The sequence below is a fragment of the Panthera tigris genome, chromosome E1 (genome assembly GCF_018350195.1).
Source record: "Panthera tigris isolate Pti1 chromosome E1, P.tigris_Pti1_mat1.1, whole genome shotgun sequence".
Taxonomy (NCBI): domain Eukaryota; kingdom Metazoa; phylum Chordata; class Mammalia; order Carnivora; family Felidae; genus Panthera; species Panthera tigris.
This window is the reverse complement of record NC_056673.1, coordinates 45,804,429-45,823,790: the sequence shown is the minus strand read 5'-3', so window position 1 is coordinate 45,823,790 and position 19,362 is coordinate 45,804,429. Positions and strand designations below refer to the sequence as shown.

The window sequence follows — 19,362 nt, the reverse complement described above, 5'->3', positions numbered from 1 at the left end:
AGAGAGAGAGGGAAAGAGAGAATCAATCCCAAGCAGGCTCCGCACCATCAGCACAGAGCCTAATGCAGGGCTCGAACTCATGAACTGTGAGATAATGACCTGAGCTGAAACCAAGAGTCAGACGCTTAACTGACTGAGCTACCCAGGCGTCCCCCTAAATATCTTAATACAGCAAGGACCGAGAACACTGCTCTTCTGGTTAAACATGGTCAAACTAGAGACCAGAGAGGGGAAGTGGCTTGTTGCACAGCAGTGGACTGAGGCCTAAGGCCTAGGGGATCTGCTGCTGACTCACAGGCTCTTTCAGTGTGGTGAGGATGGGCCAGAGCAGCTTGCTGCTGAGCTGAACGAGCCCGGTGGACCACCGGTCTCCTGCCCTGCCGCTTGTCTGAGCACCCCCTGGGCAGTCTCCTCCTAGCCAGGGCCCACTCCTCACACTTGGTAGGCACGTTCCTCTCCTGCACAGAGAGGGCATTCTCGCTGTCCGCGCTCCGCAGGCGCCCTCTGGGGTCCAGGTACTGCACTGCCAAACCCATGTTCTCGCCATTTGTGCTCAGGGAACGGCTGGATGGCACCAGTGTAAAGAGGTTGCCTTGATGACGCCGTATTCGGGGAAATGTTCTTCTGCCTGAAGGAGTGCAGGGGCCAGAGAAGAGCAAGTCAGACCCCTGCCCACCAGGCTAATTGTGCACGTCACATCATTCACCGTCACCATTTGCCCTTTCACCTAACTCAAGCCAGAATGGTTCATGTCACAAGCACCCTGAGAATCAGGACAAAAGCAGGAATTAGAAGGCAGCCACAGATGGCTCAGGAAGCCCTGGCCAAAGGGAAGGCACGGGGCTGGCCCTCGGGTGCCACATCACTCACAAGGCCAATCCACTGCTGAAGTCTGTCTTCCCTGGCATGGTAATCCCAAATCAAACCTTTGTGGAAGCTCCATTCTGTCTGCTGCCATGGGGCAGAAGAGGGCGCTGGAGAGCTGGTGTCATGCAGCACGCTCAGACAAAGGACAGTGTTCCCAGTGCCAGCATCTTGGTTTCCAAATGCCGTCCTTTCCCCCATCTCCCCACAGTCTCTAGTGCCTCAAGTCTGGGCACACTTTCTCAGGAATAAAGGAAAGAAACATGGGGTCTGGGGTGCCCGGGCCCAGCCCCTGGCAGTGCTTTTGTGTGGCAAAGCTCTACCTGAGTCCGTTCTGAGAGAGCCAGCAGGGGGCAGGGTGGAGGTGCACTCACCCTCATTGTAGTCCTTGTGGTGCACAGATACGTGGTAGCGCCGGGGGTAGGTTCCACCTTTGACCCCTTTGTCATACAGCTGAGTTTCCCGATCTGAATAAGATAGAGGAATCGCTGGTTTCTGGGTAGATCAATGTGAGTAAGCCATTTAAGCCCCTATGTCACCTGAGACCTCAGGACAGCAGGCCCGAGGAGAACTGAAGTACAGTCCTGGCTGCCCAACTCAGCTAGCAAGAGTAGAATGCCTGCAGCCCCACCCGGAAGCCCTGTAGTACTCATCCAGACTCTGGGGAACTCACCAGAGAACTCCTGTCTGTTGTCGGGGAAGCTCTGGGCTCGGGACATCCTCGATTTCCGGAAGGATGGGCTGGAAAAAACAAAACGAAATCACGACGTGGACATCGGCTCAGTGTACTTCAAAAGGCTGCCCACTAGGGCAGAAGGCAGGATATCCAGATGGACTCCCTTTTCTAACTCCCTCCCGCATCACTATATGGGATAGAAAACCCAGAAAACAAGATATCCAAACTGCTTAGCTGTTTGGTATGGAGTCTTGTTCTCACAGTTTGGGAAGGAAGCAGAGTTTGAGAGAAACGGCCCTCTTCTGAGTTCAGCCTTCTACTACTTTCTCTTTACTAGTCTGAGGCCCAAATCTGACAGAACCTTGAATAATAAACCCCTCCAGGCCTTCCAAATTCCACCTTGGCAGCACAACACTTTCCCTTCTTGCCCATTCCTCCCACCTTGGTAACAGGGGAAGAGTTGAAAAAACTCCCTTGTCCAGGGCAGTAATAAAAATAGCAACAACACCAAGCATCTTCCTTTCAGACTAATCACCACCATCCCATTTTAGAGATGGAGAAACTGAGGAATAGAGAGGTTAAGGGACTTGTCCCAAGCTATTGGACTTCTACTTGGTGGAGCTGGGCTCTATATGGCTCCAGATCCCATAAAGAGGAGGAGAGGAAAGCCCTGTGCTTTAGGCTGGGCCTCAAGGGAGTAAGTCCAGGTCACTGGGTTTCACTCCCAAGGGAAAGAAAACAAAGTATTGAAGGGGCAGAGGAAAAACCCAAGAACCAAGTGGGTACATTTAGCTATCTTTCCTAGCATTCACCTGAAGGGTCTTCTCCCTTACATGTAAGTGCCTTTTGAGAGAGCCACAGGTCAGAAACGGTCAAGGCAATGACACAGGGGCCGCCCCCTACTTCACAACTACTAGATTTTCTGTAGTCTTGTCCCACTGCCCACCCCACTCCCCACCCCTGCTCAGCCACAAAGCTTAGGAGATAACCCAAAGCCAGAGTTGGTCCCTGTCCTGGCAGAGCCTACAGTTTGTGGCAGTAACTCCTGGCACTTTTGCCTGGGCCTTCTTGCTACCCTGGCTGAAGAGCAAGCCCCTGACAAAGCTATGAGCTGGACACTAGCAAGTAACTATGACTGAATTCTATGACATCTAGAGGGAAGACACTGCTCATCAGTTTTCAGATCTGTTAGGAAAGACATAATACAGATCTGGCCATAGTCACAAGGTCAGTACCCATATGAACAATCAGTTACAGGGAAAAAAAAAAAATCTCAAACCTGCTCCAAAGCCTCTGACCACAGCCCTAAACCCAGCCAGACATGATCAAATGTGTTATTGGAAATAACAAGGTCAAGGTGAGAGGCTGGCTGGATAAGTGCTAAAGCCAACTCTAAACATACCCCTGCCGATGGGTGAATCAGCTCCACAGAACCATTTGGTATGTAAAAGATAGCACTTGTTCCCTCCCCAAGTGTGTGAACAAAATTCCACACCAAGCAGCATGGTAAGCTAGGCAGTCTGGATATTTTGTTTTCTGGTTTTTATAGCCCAGTGTCTTATTCCGCCAGAAACACTTGGAGGAAAAAAAATAAGGTAAACCCACAGGTAACAATTCAATTTTGTCCCCAAAACACTGAACTTCACTGCTTGTCAGGCCAGATCACAGCAATGAGGCCAAGCGCACGAGAGCAGCGTGTATATTATACAGAACCTCAGAACATGTCAAGCACTCAGAATAACAGAGCAAGCATTTAATACATGTGAATTGCTATCATGAGCTTCTATGACATTCATCAAACTATACAAACATAACATTCTTCACGGTATTTGAAAAATTAAGGAGATGGCTAGGAATCCCAGAAAGAGATTTCTTTCCCAGAAGCATGATGCTTTAACCATGGGTCTGCAGACCAGTGTCTAGATCAGAGACATACTAGCTAACTCTATTTCCTCAGCCCACCAGTTCCAAAAATGCCTACGCACTAACCCGCAGAGCAGCCACAGTCCCGTACCTGTCGGCTGACCTGTCCAAGGATTGGCAGCTTCCTGACAAGGAATTTTCAGCACTGCTCAGAGGATCCAACATCTGCAAGGCAAGTCATACAATAAAACCCAATCCCAGCCAGGTGACTCAGGGCTTTACGGCCCAGCCAAGTCCAGCAAATGGTGCTTTTTGTCAAAATATGAAAGTGCCCTTTCTCTGCCTGTGCAGTGGGAAGAATAATTAGGAAGGTACCATTCTCCCCCATAGTCTGAAAGGCAAGTTTCCAGGAGTGAGAAAAGTGCCTGGCCAGCATCCCAAGGAGCTCTGCCAGGAGAGCAAAGCAGAGATGCTACTTCTCCTGTTGGCATTTTGTTGGCTCGTGAACATTGGGAGCCTGGCGATGGAGCTGGTACTACCCTGCAGAGGCTTCCAGTGCATCTGGGTGGGACTGTAATGCTTCTGTTTACACTCCATGATTTAAAATTTATAAAGACAAGTATTGTCCTCGTTTCACTGACAAATCACTGCAGGTCTAGAAAGGTTAGGAGAATTGTTTAAAGTCATGAAACTAGTTATTGTACAGCTGATACAGATGAAAAATTTCCTAGTTCCTGGTTCTCATATACAAGCAATAAGTACCTACTATGTAAATTAAAGTGTTTCTCTGGCCCTTGGTCGAATGCAGTAATAAAAAGCCTTCAGATTAGTTTTTTCTCCAACTAAACTCCCTTCATTTAGCCTAAGGGGGTATTCCCTATCAGCGTATTCATTATCTGAGAGACAAAGTTAAAAATTACATAGAGAAGCAGAAATCAGACTTATGAAAATTCACTAACAACTTTCATAAAATTAGTTTCCAACTCAAATTATCTCTTCCTATTTAATGCTAGGGTCCATCTTGCCCATAATTTCAAAGTGAGACCAGTTAACAGAAGAAGAATGTGCGAGTACAATAACATGGCAGGTATGATGAAGGAGGAATACCAAAGGTTCAAAAGGGGCCTTTGGAAAATTCACTGAATCCTGCGAAGTCTTCTGTAAAAAAGGATAATTTTTTTTAATGTTTACTTATTTTTGAGGGGCGCCTGGGTGGCTCAGTTGGTTGAGCGTCCAGCTTCGGCTCAGGTCATGATCTCACGGTTCGTGGGTTCGAGTCCCGCGTTGGGCTCTGTGCTGACACCTCAGAGCCTGCAGCCTGCTTCGGATTCTGTGTCTCCTTCACTCTCTGCCCCTGCCTCACTCACTCTGTCTCTCTCTTTCTCAAAAATAAACATTAAAAAAAATGTTTATTTTTGAGAGAGAGAGCAAGGAGGGGAGGGGCACAGAGAGAGGGACACAGAGGATCTGAAGTGGGCTCTGTACTGACAGCAAAGAGGTCAATGCAGGGCTCCAACTCACAAACCGTGAGATCATGACCTGAGCCGAAGTTGGACGTTTACCCTACTGAGATGACCTGGAGCCCCCAAAAAGGACAATCTTTATGACAATGCTGAAGAAATCAAAGGGGAAGTCAAGGAAGTTACATTGTGTTAGCAAAATTTTTGATATAAAAATTAAGCCAAAAAATTTTACCTGAATCATGCTTTTGTTCATTCTAAAAATTAGCAAATAGATGCAACTATCTCCTGAATCTGATTAAAGAAAAAACAAAATAAACTTATCTTAGTTTCACTTTTCCAGAAAGGCCCAATTGAATATTCTTTCACTACATACATGTTTTGGTCTCCGTTAAGTGGATTTATCTTGAATGGTCCGTTACCAGGAACAATTCACTTTAGCTAAAGAGTCCGGGGCACCAGGGAAGGACCTATGCATTCCTTCTTTGGCCTCTTTCTAAAAGTCTGTCCTCTCTAGGAGTCTAATACTCCCACACCTTCTAGGGCTAGCCAGGTAAAACAAAGAAGTAAAAGGACCAGAATATAGGGCCACGGGGAGGGATCAAGACCAAAGGCAATAAACTCATTTGCAATCTGAGATTTTACACCCAAGTCACCTCTAACACAGCCAATGTCCAGAAGTGTTCTGGTTAAAGAAAACAGAAAGAATAGTCAGTAAAATACCTAAGAAGGGAATCCTTATCTAAAAGCACTCCATAAACATAATTTTATCTGGAAAGCAAGCGTTAACAGAAGAGAGAAGAAGCAGTGTAAAGGGCTTCTCACAGCCTGTATAGTTTGGATAACGCTTTCAGAGATTAGCTATCATGGGGAAAGAAAAGTTGTAAGAATCAGTTTTAGGGGAAAGAAAAGTTACAAGGATCATTTTTTTTGTAAAATCCCTCACGTGATGGTGCTGGTCCTTCTACTGGACACTTTACTCTTAAGAAATCCCCCTTTCCCAGACCGACTCCTAAACATTTATAAGTGCAGATCCTTCTCTTACGCAATCAAAGCAAAGCTCTGTGACAAGACTTCAGAACGAAGCCAGAGATCTCGCTCTCGCTGAAATCACTAAGCTAAAATGTCATTTTCATCAAGCGAGCCACTAGTTAAAAAGTTAGCCATTGAAATGGGTAAACTGTTCTGGAGGACGTACCCTAGAGTGACCCCCACAATGAGTCACAGCCTTGTATAAACCCCTTCCCTTAAATAAGGGGAGAACTTGTAACTTGCTTCTAGTCAACAGACTATGGCAAAGAGGGTGGCATGTTCATTCCTGTGATTATGTTACATTTGATGACTCCATCTTTATGTTACATTTTATGATCCACAGACTGGAGCAAGAGATTCTCCTTCTGGCCTTGAAGAAGCTGCCATATTGTGAGAGAGCCAAATGGCAAGGAACTGAAGGTGATTTCTAAGAGCTCAGAGTGCTCTTAGTCGCTCTTAGTGACCACTGAGAAGCCCCTTTATAGCCTTGGTCTGACACACTCCAAGGCATATCCCGGACCCCATACTCACACACTGCTCACTGGTCTCTGGGATGAACTCCCCCTCGCTGTTGATGCTGGTATAGGACCCCTGCCGGGCAATGCGCTGCTGCCGCTCAGGCACATAGCCAGGGGGAGGTGAGCTTCGTCCAGGGTTCTGGGAGCCTAGAGCACAGAAACAAGATCTTTTACAACAGAGCCCAGGATGTGCCCTTGAGAGGAGCAGACACAGGACCAGGTGAGACCAAATGTCTGTTGCAGAGGCTGGTACAAGGTAGGAGCTCAGCAGAATTCCATTCGTTTCCTTCACTGTATGTGGCCGATAAAATGGGTTAGACTCAAGATCCATTCCACGCTTCAGGTATGCCTTCCTGCACTTTCGAAGTTAATCAGCTAAAAGCTATTACATCTAAGACCCCCTGGGGTCCAGCCAATCAGATGCACTTGTGTGAGATTGAGATGGCTTCCTGCTATTCCTACCGCTCCTGGACACAGTCATGGGAGCCGCGGTTTTCCTGCTGCAGTGTTACCAGAGGCCCCACACCTGGTCTCCAGTTTTTCCGATGTCAAGACACAGACGCAGGCATCCTCTATGTATGTGGTGTGAAGCAGAGCAGAGGGGCACTGTGCTTCTGAATCTGGTAGCTTCCAGATTACAGAAGAGGGAGTAGCTCTGTGGTGTCTGTTTCTCTCTCTCTCCACCCTGTAAGCCAAGATGTGCACTAAATCTATTCTTCCTGAAACTAGTTAGAGTGGATTCTACTCTGTGCACCTGAACCCTGAGCAATACGTGCTGGGGTAAAAAGGTATTACACATCTGACCTAGAATGAACAAAAATGTCTCTTGTAAGGGACTGATGAGAGAAAAAGAAAAACCCACTTATTGATGAAATCCCCAGACAGGGATCTAAACTATCCCCAGACAGGATGAACTGCCCCAGTCTGTTACATGGAGTGCCTAGGTGAATATCCAAGAATGCAACATCCATTCTCTTCTTCACCAGCTGCCACTGAACTCTCCCCTGGTTTTCCAGGTAGGATGGGACTGACTCACAAGGCCAGCACTACAGACCCAGGAGGGGCTGGGGGAAAATAGCAAAGGTTTTCTGAGCTTTTATTTCCAGCCAGAGACTTTCACTTTTTCCAATACACATTGCTGCCTGCAGAGAGCCAGCCTTATTATCTGATGGGCAATGGGCCAGGGGCTATTGTGCACAGGCCCACAGCTTGGGGCAGGAAAGGGAAGTCTCCCCAAACCAATGGCTATCAGAGGAAGCAAATGGAAAAACCAGGAGTTGGCAGAACTGCTCCAGAGCATTTTCAGTTTTGTTTTTATCTTCAATTCAGAAATTGGGGGCTACAACAGCAGTCGAGAACAAGTAAGACAGGGACCTGAACAGGACAGGACACTGGACTGCAAGACTCACTGATGCGCCCACATTTACCAGCAGAGACAGCAGTGAGCTAGACAACACAAATCACAGCACTACGCAAGCAAGACCACTCAACTCAGGCCTTGGAAAGCAGGCATGGCAGGGACAGCAGGCTCTCTAGGATGCCCTTCCCTGGCATTCCAGCCCAATCTTGTTCTATTCTCATGAGGCCATTTGTGCCAAGGGGCCCCAGCAGCAACAGCTGAAGCAACAAAGCAGAGTAGTAGGCCTGTGTCCAGAGTGGCCCACTGCTTTGCATGATGGTGTTCTACACATAAGGAGAAAGCCAGGGCTTTAAGCTGCCGGCCGTCTGTGCTCCTCCTGGGCCATGCCAGCTCTCTGCTAGGTCCTTAACCCATAGTGCAGAGTCCGAGCAAAACTCTCACCCAAAGCTGAAAGACTGGCTCTCAGATTCTACCCATTCTCATAGGAGATTCCTGTCAGGAAGCTGATGCAGTCAGGAAGTTGCCTCTGCAGGGAGTTCTAGGGTTTGGGGTCAGTGTTAATGTGCAGGTCATTCCAAGTACAAAGAGATAGCTGTTTTGGACATCAACTATTTTCTCTAAACTCTGCTGTCTCTTGCTGGGCAGATGAGATTGGGGGAGGAATTGAATCTTTTTTTCTTCTTCAGTGCGAAGTCTTAACCAGTATTTCTTAGTGTGCTCACACTGGACCAGGCTGTGCAGAACATTTCATCCCATGAGACCCGGAGGACATCCTAATGTGTTTCAACTTTCAAAATTCCCATTTTATTCTGAAGTTGCCACCACTACTAAACAGTTTCTGGTCTCATCTAGCATCACAGAAGAATTTCTGGCAAGGAGAAGAGCCCTGTGGAAGTGAAGGGAGCTGACTTGTGTGATCCCAGGCCCCGCCCTTCCGACTGCACCAGGACAGGGGGGACAGGAGGTCTGCACTGTGCACAGCTCTCTACCCCACTGCTGCCATGGCTCCCTCCAGTCACCTCATCCTTTCAACACTTCTCTCCTCCTCTGCTTGAACTTTTCCTTCCCTCCTTCCCCTGGCCAAAGCATTCTGGACCCTCCACCTGCACTCCTCGCTTCATCTGCCACAGGAGTCGGCTTCCCTACGGTTCCTTTGGCACCACCCTCAGCACTCTTTTCACCTGACTTTGCGCCTCCCTTCTTGGTGAGCATGCTCAGATCTCTGGCTTACAGTCTGGCTCTCCTATAAACCACTAACCCATCTCTGATTTTCTTTCACCACCAAGCTCCTTGAAAGAACTGATTGCCTTTGCTCCCCCACTACCCATTCCTTAGGGGTTGCAATCTGGTTTGCCTAACTGTGGGATTGCAGTAGCAAGACAAGGAATAAGATGGAGCGGGAACAGAGGCAAAGGCACTTAACAAGACACACTAGACGGAACATGAGTCAGAAGGTGGCAGGGCTTGGCTACATGGGTTAAGGGCACCACCCAATGTATATGGGAAAAAATGGTGCTCGAGCTTGGCTTCAAAGGTGGGTAAAATTTCTACAGGCAAAGACAGGAGGAAGGGCATCGTCACATAGGGAAACTCCAGCTGCCTTGTCTGAAGATCTCCCCACAGGGATCTTTCTTTTGGGTTAACTCATCACCTAGTTGTTTTTGTTTGTTTGTTGCTTGTTTTTAGTTTTTAGCATGAACTAGTTTAATAGACTAATTGGCTTGAAAAAATTAAAATTCAAGGTATGTATATTACAATGGAAAGAACAAAAAGTAAACATAACTGGTTTCAAATAGTTGAAAAATTGTCAGATGAAAGATGTTATCTGTACATCTGTGTTGCTCAAGAGAGCAGTACCAGAGTCACTGGGTAATGTGAGAGAAGGCAGATTTTCAATTCAATATAAGGAAAAACTTCAAACAAATAGCGTGATCTAAAATTGGACTTGCACTTCCCCATCACTGAACATGGTGCGGTGGGGGCTGAATGACGTGCATGTTACTGTCTCTCACTAAATACAGGTTCCTTCATATTGGTGGAGGGAGGAGGAAAACCCCACTTGCTCCTGCTGGTTGGGGGCTGAATGGCTAAGGCTTCTTGACCCCATTTCTACTCCAAGCACTTTTTCTACTGCCCAATGCTTAAACCCTGACTCTTTCCTCTTCCTGTTTCCTTCCATTTCCAAACAGCCTTATGCTGCACCAACACAGCAAGCACTCAGACATTTGTGGACCAAACGACAAGTTGCCCTTGGTCTGCCCTTTCCAACCTGGCTGATACCATGTAAGGCCTCCCCCTATCCCCTCCTGTTTCTCTGGTCACTCCTTTGCTGTGCCCTTTGCAGGTTCATCTTCCCCTAATTGGCCATAAAGTGTCTGGGTTCCTAAGGCTCAGTCCTAGGCCTCTTCTTACTCTGCAGTCTCTCCTTAGGGCCCCTCACCTGGGCACATGGCTTCAGCTGGACAATTTCTAATTTTTTTTTTTCTAGTCCTGATTTTCTCCTCTAGAGACCTGTATATCTAACTGTTCATTTGCTATCTCCTCTTAGGTCTCTCAAAGGCACCTCTAATTCAACCTCTAAAACATCAGGTCTGCCTCTTCTCAGCATGCGAAACCAGGCTCTCGTCGACTGTTTCTGTTTTGGTGAAAGGCAGTGCCATTCATCCAGATCCATAAACCAGTAACTTATCTCCTGCTCATTCAACCCCTGCAAAATCAATATAGTATCATGGTAGTTCTGAAATCTTTGGTCTTAGAACCCTTTTACACTTTAAAAACCAAGGACATCAAATAGCTTTTATTAAGAGGGTTTTATCAATTGATATTCACTGTATTAGATATTAAAGCTCAAAAATTTTGCAAACACACAGGGCGCCTGGGTGGCTCAGTAGTTGAGCATCTGACTCTTGATTTCAGCTCAGGTCATGATCTCACAGTTCGTGAGAGATCAGGCCCCAAGCTGGGCTCTGTGCTGACAATATACAGCTTGTTTGGGATTCTCTCTCTCTCTGCTCCTCCCCCACTCATGCTTTCTCTCTCAAAATAAATAAATAAGTAAATAAATAAATAAACTTTAAAAAACAACTTTTTTTGAAAACACATTAATACACAAGCACACATTCTATTAGCCATCAGAGCAATGACATCACCTCACGCATGTAACCTCTGGAAAACTCCAATGTATATTCATGAGAGAATCAGTAAAAAGGCAAACCGCAGACCCCCTGAAGGGATCTCAGGGACCCCCTGAACTGAGTCCCCACCCTAGACCACACTTTGAGAACCACCACAATGCTGTGTTCTGTTGTTTTTACCTTCTAAATGTCTCAAATACACCTGTGCCTTCTCTCCAATACTGTCACCAGCCTAATCCAAGCTTCTGTCTTCTTCCTCTGGACCAAACTGCATTACCTTAACATGGTTTCTCTTCTTTCTTCCCTCCCTCCCTCCTTCCATCCATTCATTCTAATTTACATCCAAGTTAGTTGGCATATAGTACAATGATTTCAGTAGATTTCTTAATGCCTCTTACCCATTTAGCCCATCCCCCCCCCACAATCCCTCCAGCAACCCTCTGCTTGTTCTCTATATTTAAGAGTCTCTTATGTTTTGTCTCCCTCCCTGTTTTTATATTATTTTTGCTTCCCTTCCCTTATGTTCATCTGTTTTGTCTCTTAAATTCCTCATACGAGTGAAGTCATATGATATTTGTCTTTCTCTAATTTCACTGAGCATGATACCCTCAAGTTCCATCCACGTAGTTGCAAATGGCAAGATTTCATTCTTTTTGATTGTCGAGTAATACTCCATTGTATATATATACCACATCTTCTTTATCCATTCATCTGTCGATGGACATTTGGGATCTTTCCATACTTTGGCTATTGTCGATAGCACTGCTATAAACATTGGGGTGCATGTGCCCCTTCGAAACAGCACAACATGGTTTCTCTTTGATCTGTTCTTGCTCCCCTGTAATCTGTTCTCCACAATGTAGCTAGAGCAATCTTTTCAAAACACAAATTGGAATATGTCACATTACCCATTTCTATTCACTTTAAAAACAAGAAAGTGGATTTTCACTGCTTTCAACATTAAAGATCAAAATCTTTAATCATAGGACCATGGACCCTAAGGCTCTGCCTCCCTCCCTGGCCTTAGATGGTTCCTCCCCATTGTTCTCAGCTCTCCAGCCTCAGGGCTTCTTTCTGTTTCTCAGTCACACCATATTCCCCCAGCCAGCAGGCCTCCACACGTGTAGCTCCCCCTGCCTCAGACTTTCTTCCCTGTTTCCCTTTGCAAAATTCCCACATGCATGCTCCGGATCATAGGCTACGGCTTTTCTGGCCCCCCAAGTCAGGGCACATCCCTCTGTTATACATGCTCATAGCACCACACACCTTTCAGCCACAGCCTGTAAGTCATACATTAATCTCATCATGATAAGTAAGTATTTGTCTTCCCAAAGACAAATTGTCTTATGCATCTACAAGAGACATAAGGGGCAGAAGCCAGGTCATTTTGCCTTCCCATGTTTCTGGCACATAGCTGATATTTTGACAATTAAACCTGAAGTGAATAAATGAATGAATAAAAATGTCATTTGATACGGAGATAATGTGACAAACACTGTAACGGAGATGGGCATAAGGGACCAACATTTTCAGTGGCTTCCCACTGCCTACCAATAAGCCCAAGGGCATTAAAGGCTCCTTAGGAAGTGGCCCAGGCATCCTTTCTCACCTTCCTTTATTCTCCTCCAAATACATCAGCCAGTCTGAAGCACAAGTGAGATTTCCACAGGCTAACAGTCAAAAAGCCCTCTCCCCTCATCCTTGCCTATAGAAGTCCCCCATGATCTCTGAGCCACACTCTATACCACCTGGGGTTCTTGGAACCCAACACCTTCTTTTTCAATTATGGCTGGCAGGTACCCCTTCCTGTGCCTTGAATATCTCTATGCTAAACAAATCTTCATGTGTCAGCTCTGGTGTTTCCTCTTCTGTGGAAGACCTCCAAAGCCTGGGCAGAGTCAGTTATTGCCTGCTCTGTGCTCCCACCCCACCCTGCCCTCCACTGCAGCCTCATTGTACATGTGTCCATTGTAGCCCTCATCTCAGCCCAATGGCTGGTACATCATGCTTGCTGAACGAAGGAACCCAGGATCTATACATGCTGGGAGGCTGTACTGCCCAATCTCTAGATACAAAGGAACTACTTCATAAAAATCCTATTCCTCAGCATTCTCAGACAAGGAAATTCTATACATGGCTCTTCACAACAATGCCTAGCATTTAGGCCCTGCCTCTACACACAAATCATGGGCTCTTGCTTAGGACCAGGAGGCCCAATGGACCAATCACTGCCCCATGTCGATCCTCACTGCTTACTGTACAAATGAACAATACTGCCCTCCTCCAGCCCCTCAGTCTCTCTGAGGGTTCTGGAACAGAAGCCATTCTGGCAGAGTCAGGGCACCTGGATACCAGGACTAGAGATGTTCTGGACAGTGTCTCCTTGCTGGGGTTCTGGCTCTTTCTCCTCAACCAGCTTATTAAAAACATAGCCACCAGTTATTTACAATGTTAGAGAAATATGGAACTCATATGTGGACCTTCAGCTGGGCAACACTTACTACCAGTGTTTGCTCAGGTTCCTGAAATTACTCAGTAAGGCAAAGTCAGTGCCTTAGTAACACATTCTTCCTGCTTATCACTCACAGACAGGCTCAGCAGCAGGAATGATGTTCAGAACTCCCCAAGCTCAGCTCAAGATCTTCAGAGAGCAGTTTAATTTGATGCAATTCTACCTTATGAAGAGAACTTGCCTTCCTAGCAGCAGCAGTAACCTCACCACAAATGTTTGAAGGCCTGGTTTCCCTTTTGATACAGATGCCACAATTCAGGACGTGGCTTTCTCTTCAGACTCTGGGAAATGGGATCCAGTACAATATTGGATTATCTGGCATAAGGCACAGACCTGACTTAGATTTCCTTCCTGGGGAGGCTTGGGAGCAGCTACATAGCTTTCTTCCTAGTTAGCCAATCATATATACTCTGTCAACAGTCTCCTGTCCTTTCCAGACAACTTAGTTTGATTTTCTAAGAGTTTCATTGGTCAACATCTTCCTCAGAGCATAAGGACTCTTCAGGAATCATAAGCAAGAGGTCTAAGGTCAAAACTCAAACTTGGACCTGACTCCTAACCTCACAAGTCCCCAGTTCTTTGGCAAAATGATGGTCAAAAATGAGAGTGGACTGGGAGCCTGGGTGGCTCAGTCAGTTAAGCATCTGACTTCAGCTCAGGTCATGATCTCATGGTTCGTGGGTTTCAGCCCCGCGTAGCACTCTCTGTTGGCAGCTCACAGCCTGGAGCCCACTTTGGATTCTGTGTTTCCCTCTCTCTCTGCCCCTCCCCCACTCATGCTCTGTCTCTCAAAAATAATATAAATAAACGTTACAAAAAATGAGAGTAGACTGTCGTTGGAGGTCTTCAAGCAGATGTTTGAGGAGATCACTTTTTCAGACATATTCAAAAGGAACTTGGTCATGCCATCATGTTGTTACACTATAAGCTCCTTGAGGGTTGGGACACTATTCCAGTCATTTCTCTACCCATTCCCCCCAAATAAAGGCACAGAGGATTATTTTGCACAGGGTAGTAATCTACAAATGATGGTTTTTTAATTAATAAATATTTGATTTTTAAAAAGCATGGGCAGATAAATTAGATGACAGGGAAAAAAGGGGTGAAATACTCACTGACAGAGAGGTGCCTGCTTCTGGGCTCGGGGGGCTGGTAGATGGTATTTATATCTCCTGCAGACTGGGAAGCTTTGATCCGCACCTGCCTGGACACCCCAGAATGGGGAGAGGGACTGGTCTGCAAGATAAGAGGAAAAAAGCTGAGCTATCTTTAGGCAGGCAGGCCAAGAAAGGCCTCCTCCCCTTCCCTAAGACTCATGTTCTTAGCTGCCTTCATGCTTTCAATACATGAGCTACCCAGTCTTCCCCCAAATCTCACTCCTCAATATGTCTTGGCAAATCACTATTTCCTCACAGTAGTTTTACAGCTTCAGTGTTATCTGAGTACTGAGACCCGCTGCCCCAGTTTAAAGAGTGATGACCTAGGCATGGAGGAATAACAAGTTTTCCTATAATAATATGCCAAACAGAAAAGACAGTTGTAAACACTCCCTCATAAAATTCTCCAGAGAGCTTGGGAAAAATAGCAGGAAATTATTTCGGCAGCGAGATCACCTGCTGAGTGGGGGGTCAGAATAGAGAATGATGGCAACCTCCCTGCGCAACAGAAATCTGGGTGATAAACACGTATTTCTCAAAGTAGCTTGATGTGCTGCTTCTGCCCCAATCATAATCACTCCCTCAAAATTAAGGCAAAGTCTCAGTTGATTAACATAACCAGGCTTTCCATGAAAACTATCTCAGGATTGTGTTCATCTGGGAAAGGCTATCAAAGGTACCATTCTGCCAGAGGTCAAGGATCTCAGAACAGAATGGGATCATCAACATTACCACATGCACCCTTGCTCTGGCACTGTCCCAGTCAAGCCACCAGTGAGCCCTAGAAAAAAAATCAAAGCAACAAAGGGGGGCCCTTGCACTGAGAAAGCTAAAAACTGAAGCTCAGTGGTGAGCAAGTGGCATCAGGATGCAGTCACAAACATGCAGAGCACTCCAGAGAGTGGGGAGGGGAGGTCAGGACTCTAAAGAACTTGGGTCAAATTTCTAGTTGCTTCTCGAGCTCTTCTACCTCACGTAAGAAAAAAAGTCTGACCTAAACAAACTATATCCTGTCCTCCAGGAAAAAGGCTTCCCGCTTTCAGGGGTAATTCAGCTGCCAAGCAGCCTCCTCTGGTCTCCCCACACCAGACTTTATCACATGCAGGGCTGTCTTCACAAACTGTCTTGCTCTAACGGGAAGTCAGAACCAAGGGGAAGTGAATGTTCTTGCAGAAGCCTCCGATGTGCAATAGCTCTCTGCTGAGAGTCAGAAAGGAAAAAACAGTCAAAGCCACATACTGGGGAAGCAGGCCAGTGAAGGGCAAGGGAAGGCCACAGCCCTGCAGTCAGAAAGAGAAGAGCCACGTGATGAGCGCCCCCCCTTCCCCCCCCCCACCGAGGACACCTACTTACACACAGGGCCTATTCCAGAAATCTTGGTGGCGTGAATTTGAAATGTATCAAAGAACATATACTCTAAACTCTCAATTCTAAACTCTAAAAGCTGAGATGAGAAAGTAGGTTCCACGGCCAGCAAAAGCACAGACCTACAGAAGGAAAGGCTGCAGTTGTGGCAACAGGTTGGAAAACATATGAAGGTTTCAAAGCAGGCTTTTCACACTTTAATGTGCACAAATCCAACTTGAACCTTGTTAAAACAGAGATTCTGACTCAGTAGGTCTGGGATGGAGTAGAGAATCTGCATTTCTTTCTTTTTTTTTTTTTTAAAGATTTTATTTTTAAGTGATCTCTACACCCAATATGGGGTTTGGGATCAAGAGTCACACACTCCACCGACTGAGCCAGCCAGGTGCCCTGAGAATCTGCATTTCTAACAAGCTTCCAGGCATGCTAATGCTGCTGATCCATGGGTCACACTTTGAGCAGGAGGTCTTAGGAGGAGAGTGACACTTCAATTTAAGGTCACGGTTCCCAACCCTAGCCACCCACTTAAAGAGCTGCCTGTGGGGCCAAACACACCTCACACCAACTACAACAGGATCTCTGGGGCTGGGGCCAAAGGGTTGGTATTTTTTAAATCTCCCCAAGTGTGTGTAATATTCAGTCAATTTTGAAAACCCTGATTTAAGGGGATAAAAGGCAATGGCATGGCAAACAAAGATGAGGTTCATGCAAGGATTCAGGGAACCTTGAACAAGACAGAGAAGTGGGAAAGAAAGGAAGGAGGAAGGTGGGACTAGGAAAACCAAAAGGGGACAGCAGTGGAGTGAAAGCAGAGCCCACAGGTATAGAGTGGGTAGCCAGCAGAACGTTCTAAAGACAGCAAACAGAAGGTGGCATTTGCCTACCCCGTGCCTCACTGAAGGACTCTGCAGGTAGCAGTGTGTCTGGCTGATACAAATGACATGAAAAATTACCAGGGAACCAATTTCATAAAGATTGCAGTGACTGGAAGCTAGAAAATCAGCAGAAAAGAAGGTCACAAAAGTGGATTCACAAATTACCTTGCTAAGAGATCTGGTGGTATGAGACAAAGTGAACAAGTAGGCTCAACTATGCAGGGGGAAGGGGGGTGTGTGTGTGGTTGCGTCAGTTTGGTTCGCAGGAGCATCAAGTGAGAAACGGCACCTGGATCTCACTAGGCCTCTGCCTCGAGGGTGGCAACAAGAGACTTTGCACCAAATATTCCCCCCAGTATTTAAGGGGTTCATCCAAAGCAGGACAAGGTGACTAAATCTGTGTTTTCATTATCCCTACTCTTCAGTGCTTCGTAGATTCTGATTACGTATATGCTTAGGCTGCCTTTCCAGACTAAAGAGTTCCAGGCTTTTTAAGCTATTCACATATAAAAGTGAATTTTCAACCCCTTGAAAATTTCATCTTCCCTTAGACCTATTCTAGTTCGGTTGCCCTCTGAGCTGTGGGGAAGAGAGTGACATAACATCTCACAACTTCTCCCCATGGGCAATGTTATATTTTCTGTTCTGTTTCTAACAAACTGTGGAGGAACCTGGAGGAGGTTTCCCAAGGACTACAATAATTCTAAGATCCCCATCCTGGATGGTAACTGATAGATACTGAACTACACAGAACATCTGGATTTTAGACCAGTTCTGTCACCATTTACTGCTTCACCTCAGGCAAGTCACTCTGTCTCAGTCTCCCCAGGTTTAGACTGGCAAGAACAGATACCTGCCCTGGACCCCTCAAAGTTGCAAGAATCAATGAGAGACAAAAGCACTTACACATGTAAGGTCTTTCCATGTTTAAACAGGGACCAGACTGAAGCTATGCCACTCAACAACTTTGATCCTGTCTTCTTGCACTTGCCCCATTATTTTAGTAAGACAAAAAAGAATGGATTACTCTTTATATTGTCCTTGATATTTTGAACTTAAATAGCAGACAAGATAGCATCAAACTCATTGATGGGATATTTGGGAACTGGGCAACATTTGGAAGAGAAGATTAGAAGTTTACTTTTGTCAGGGAGAATCTGAGGTAATAAAATAAAATGCCATACTCAGTTTAAGGTGGCTGGGTATTTAGTTTTTATCATATTCGGATATAAGTGACAAAAGAACATTAAGCTTGAAGTGGCTTAGTCGGTTAAGTGTCCGACTCCTTATATCAGCTCAGGTCATGATCTCATGTTCGTGAGATTGATCCCTGTGTTGGGCTCTGTGCTGGGTGTGGAACCTGCTTAGGATTCTCCCTCCCTCCCTCTCTTCCCCCCCACCACCCCCCCCCCCGCCCCATGCTTACTTGCTTGCTCTCTTTCTCTCTCAAAAAAATAAAAAATAAAAATTATAAAAAACCTTCTTATAAAAAAAAAAGAATGTTAAGCTTGAGATTACTTTAAGAGAATAGAAAAGCTGGGTCTAGGAAGTTATAAGATCAAGAGAGGAAAGATAAACTAACAGATGCACACATGTTTAGAGAAGTCTGTAATAGCAATAATCTAAGAGGTGATGGTTCCAGGCACAGGCCTAATGTGGCAAGAACTACTGAAGGAGATGGTGAAGTTTCTTAAAAGGGCAGGAGAAAGTAAGGCTAGAGAGAGGCTCTTCAGACTCTGTGATGACCAAAATCCAGGAGTTCTCAGGTGAGAACAATATTGAAGCCTAAGACATGGCCTTGGCCAGGTGAGGTGGGAGGGGTATGATATACACCTTGGTGAGGGGTAAAGGCAGAGGAAAGATTAGAAGTTGTCATAGAAGGATCAGCAGAAAAGGAATTCAGAGAGAAGAGACCACACATTTATTTATTTATTTATTTATTTATTTATTTATTTATTTATTTTTTATTTTTTGAGACCGCACATTTAAAAACAGGAATAAGAAGGGAAGTAAAGGTATAAGTGATAACAATAGGTGGATGAGGCAATAGCTTGCTAAACAGAAAAGAAACTCAGTAGAGAAACGAAGTGGCTGAGAGTTGCCAGCAAGAGATGAGGCAGGCAGGGTGCTACGGTATCCTGGAGCAGCATACCAAAGTATGATCTGTAGGCTGGCACCAGGCCACAAGCCGTGGTGTAACAGTCCTCAACGAGGTAAATACAGAAATGGAGAATAACTCTGTACAGACTTTTACAGCAATTTGGCAGACTGACTTTCTGTCTATTGAATCTAATAATAAAAACTGTGGTCTTGTATTTTGTATGTCACTGGTTTCCTTTTCCACTTTTCAGTTTTTGTGTTTTAAAAGGAACTGATGCATGACAGACTAGAAATCAGAACAAAACTGACATTGCATCGTAGATGCTTAGAGAAGCACTGTTCTGGAGGTGGGATTCCTGAGCACGTAGCAAATCTGGATCATGATACTTGTGTTTATTAAGAAGTCTGAGGTCTAGCTGAGGAAGTTCCCAAAGAAAGGTTTTATC

At 45.7% G+C, this 19,362-nt stretch overlaps 1 protein-coding gene across 2 annotated transcripts in view; it reads right to left on the bottom strand.

The window, feature by feature from the left end:
• Positions 1-19,362, bottom strand: part of MAP3K3 (mitogen-activated protein kinase kinase kinase 3) — a 60,595-nt gene that overhangs the window by 6,226 nt on the left and 35,007 nt on the right. For both annotated transcript variants that reach the window (XM_042966661.1, XM_042966662.1), the window contains 6 exons: positions 14,535-14,655; positions 6,427-6,560; positions 3,555-3,628; positions 1,538-1,605; positions 1,239-1,331; positions 437-628 (listed from right to left, as the gene is read on the bottom strand). In XM_042966661.1, the coding sequence (XP_042822595.1) occupies positions 437-628; positions 1,239-1,331; positions 1,538-1,605; positions 3,555-3,628; positions 6,427-6,560; positions 14,535-14,655 (682 nt within the window). The remainder of the gene's footprint in view (positions 1-436; positions 629-1,238; positions 1,332-1,537; positions 1,606-3,554; positions 3,629-6,426; positions 6,561-14,534; positions 14,656-19,362) is intronic.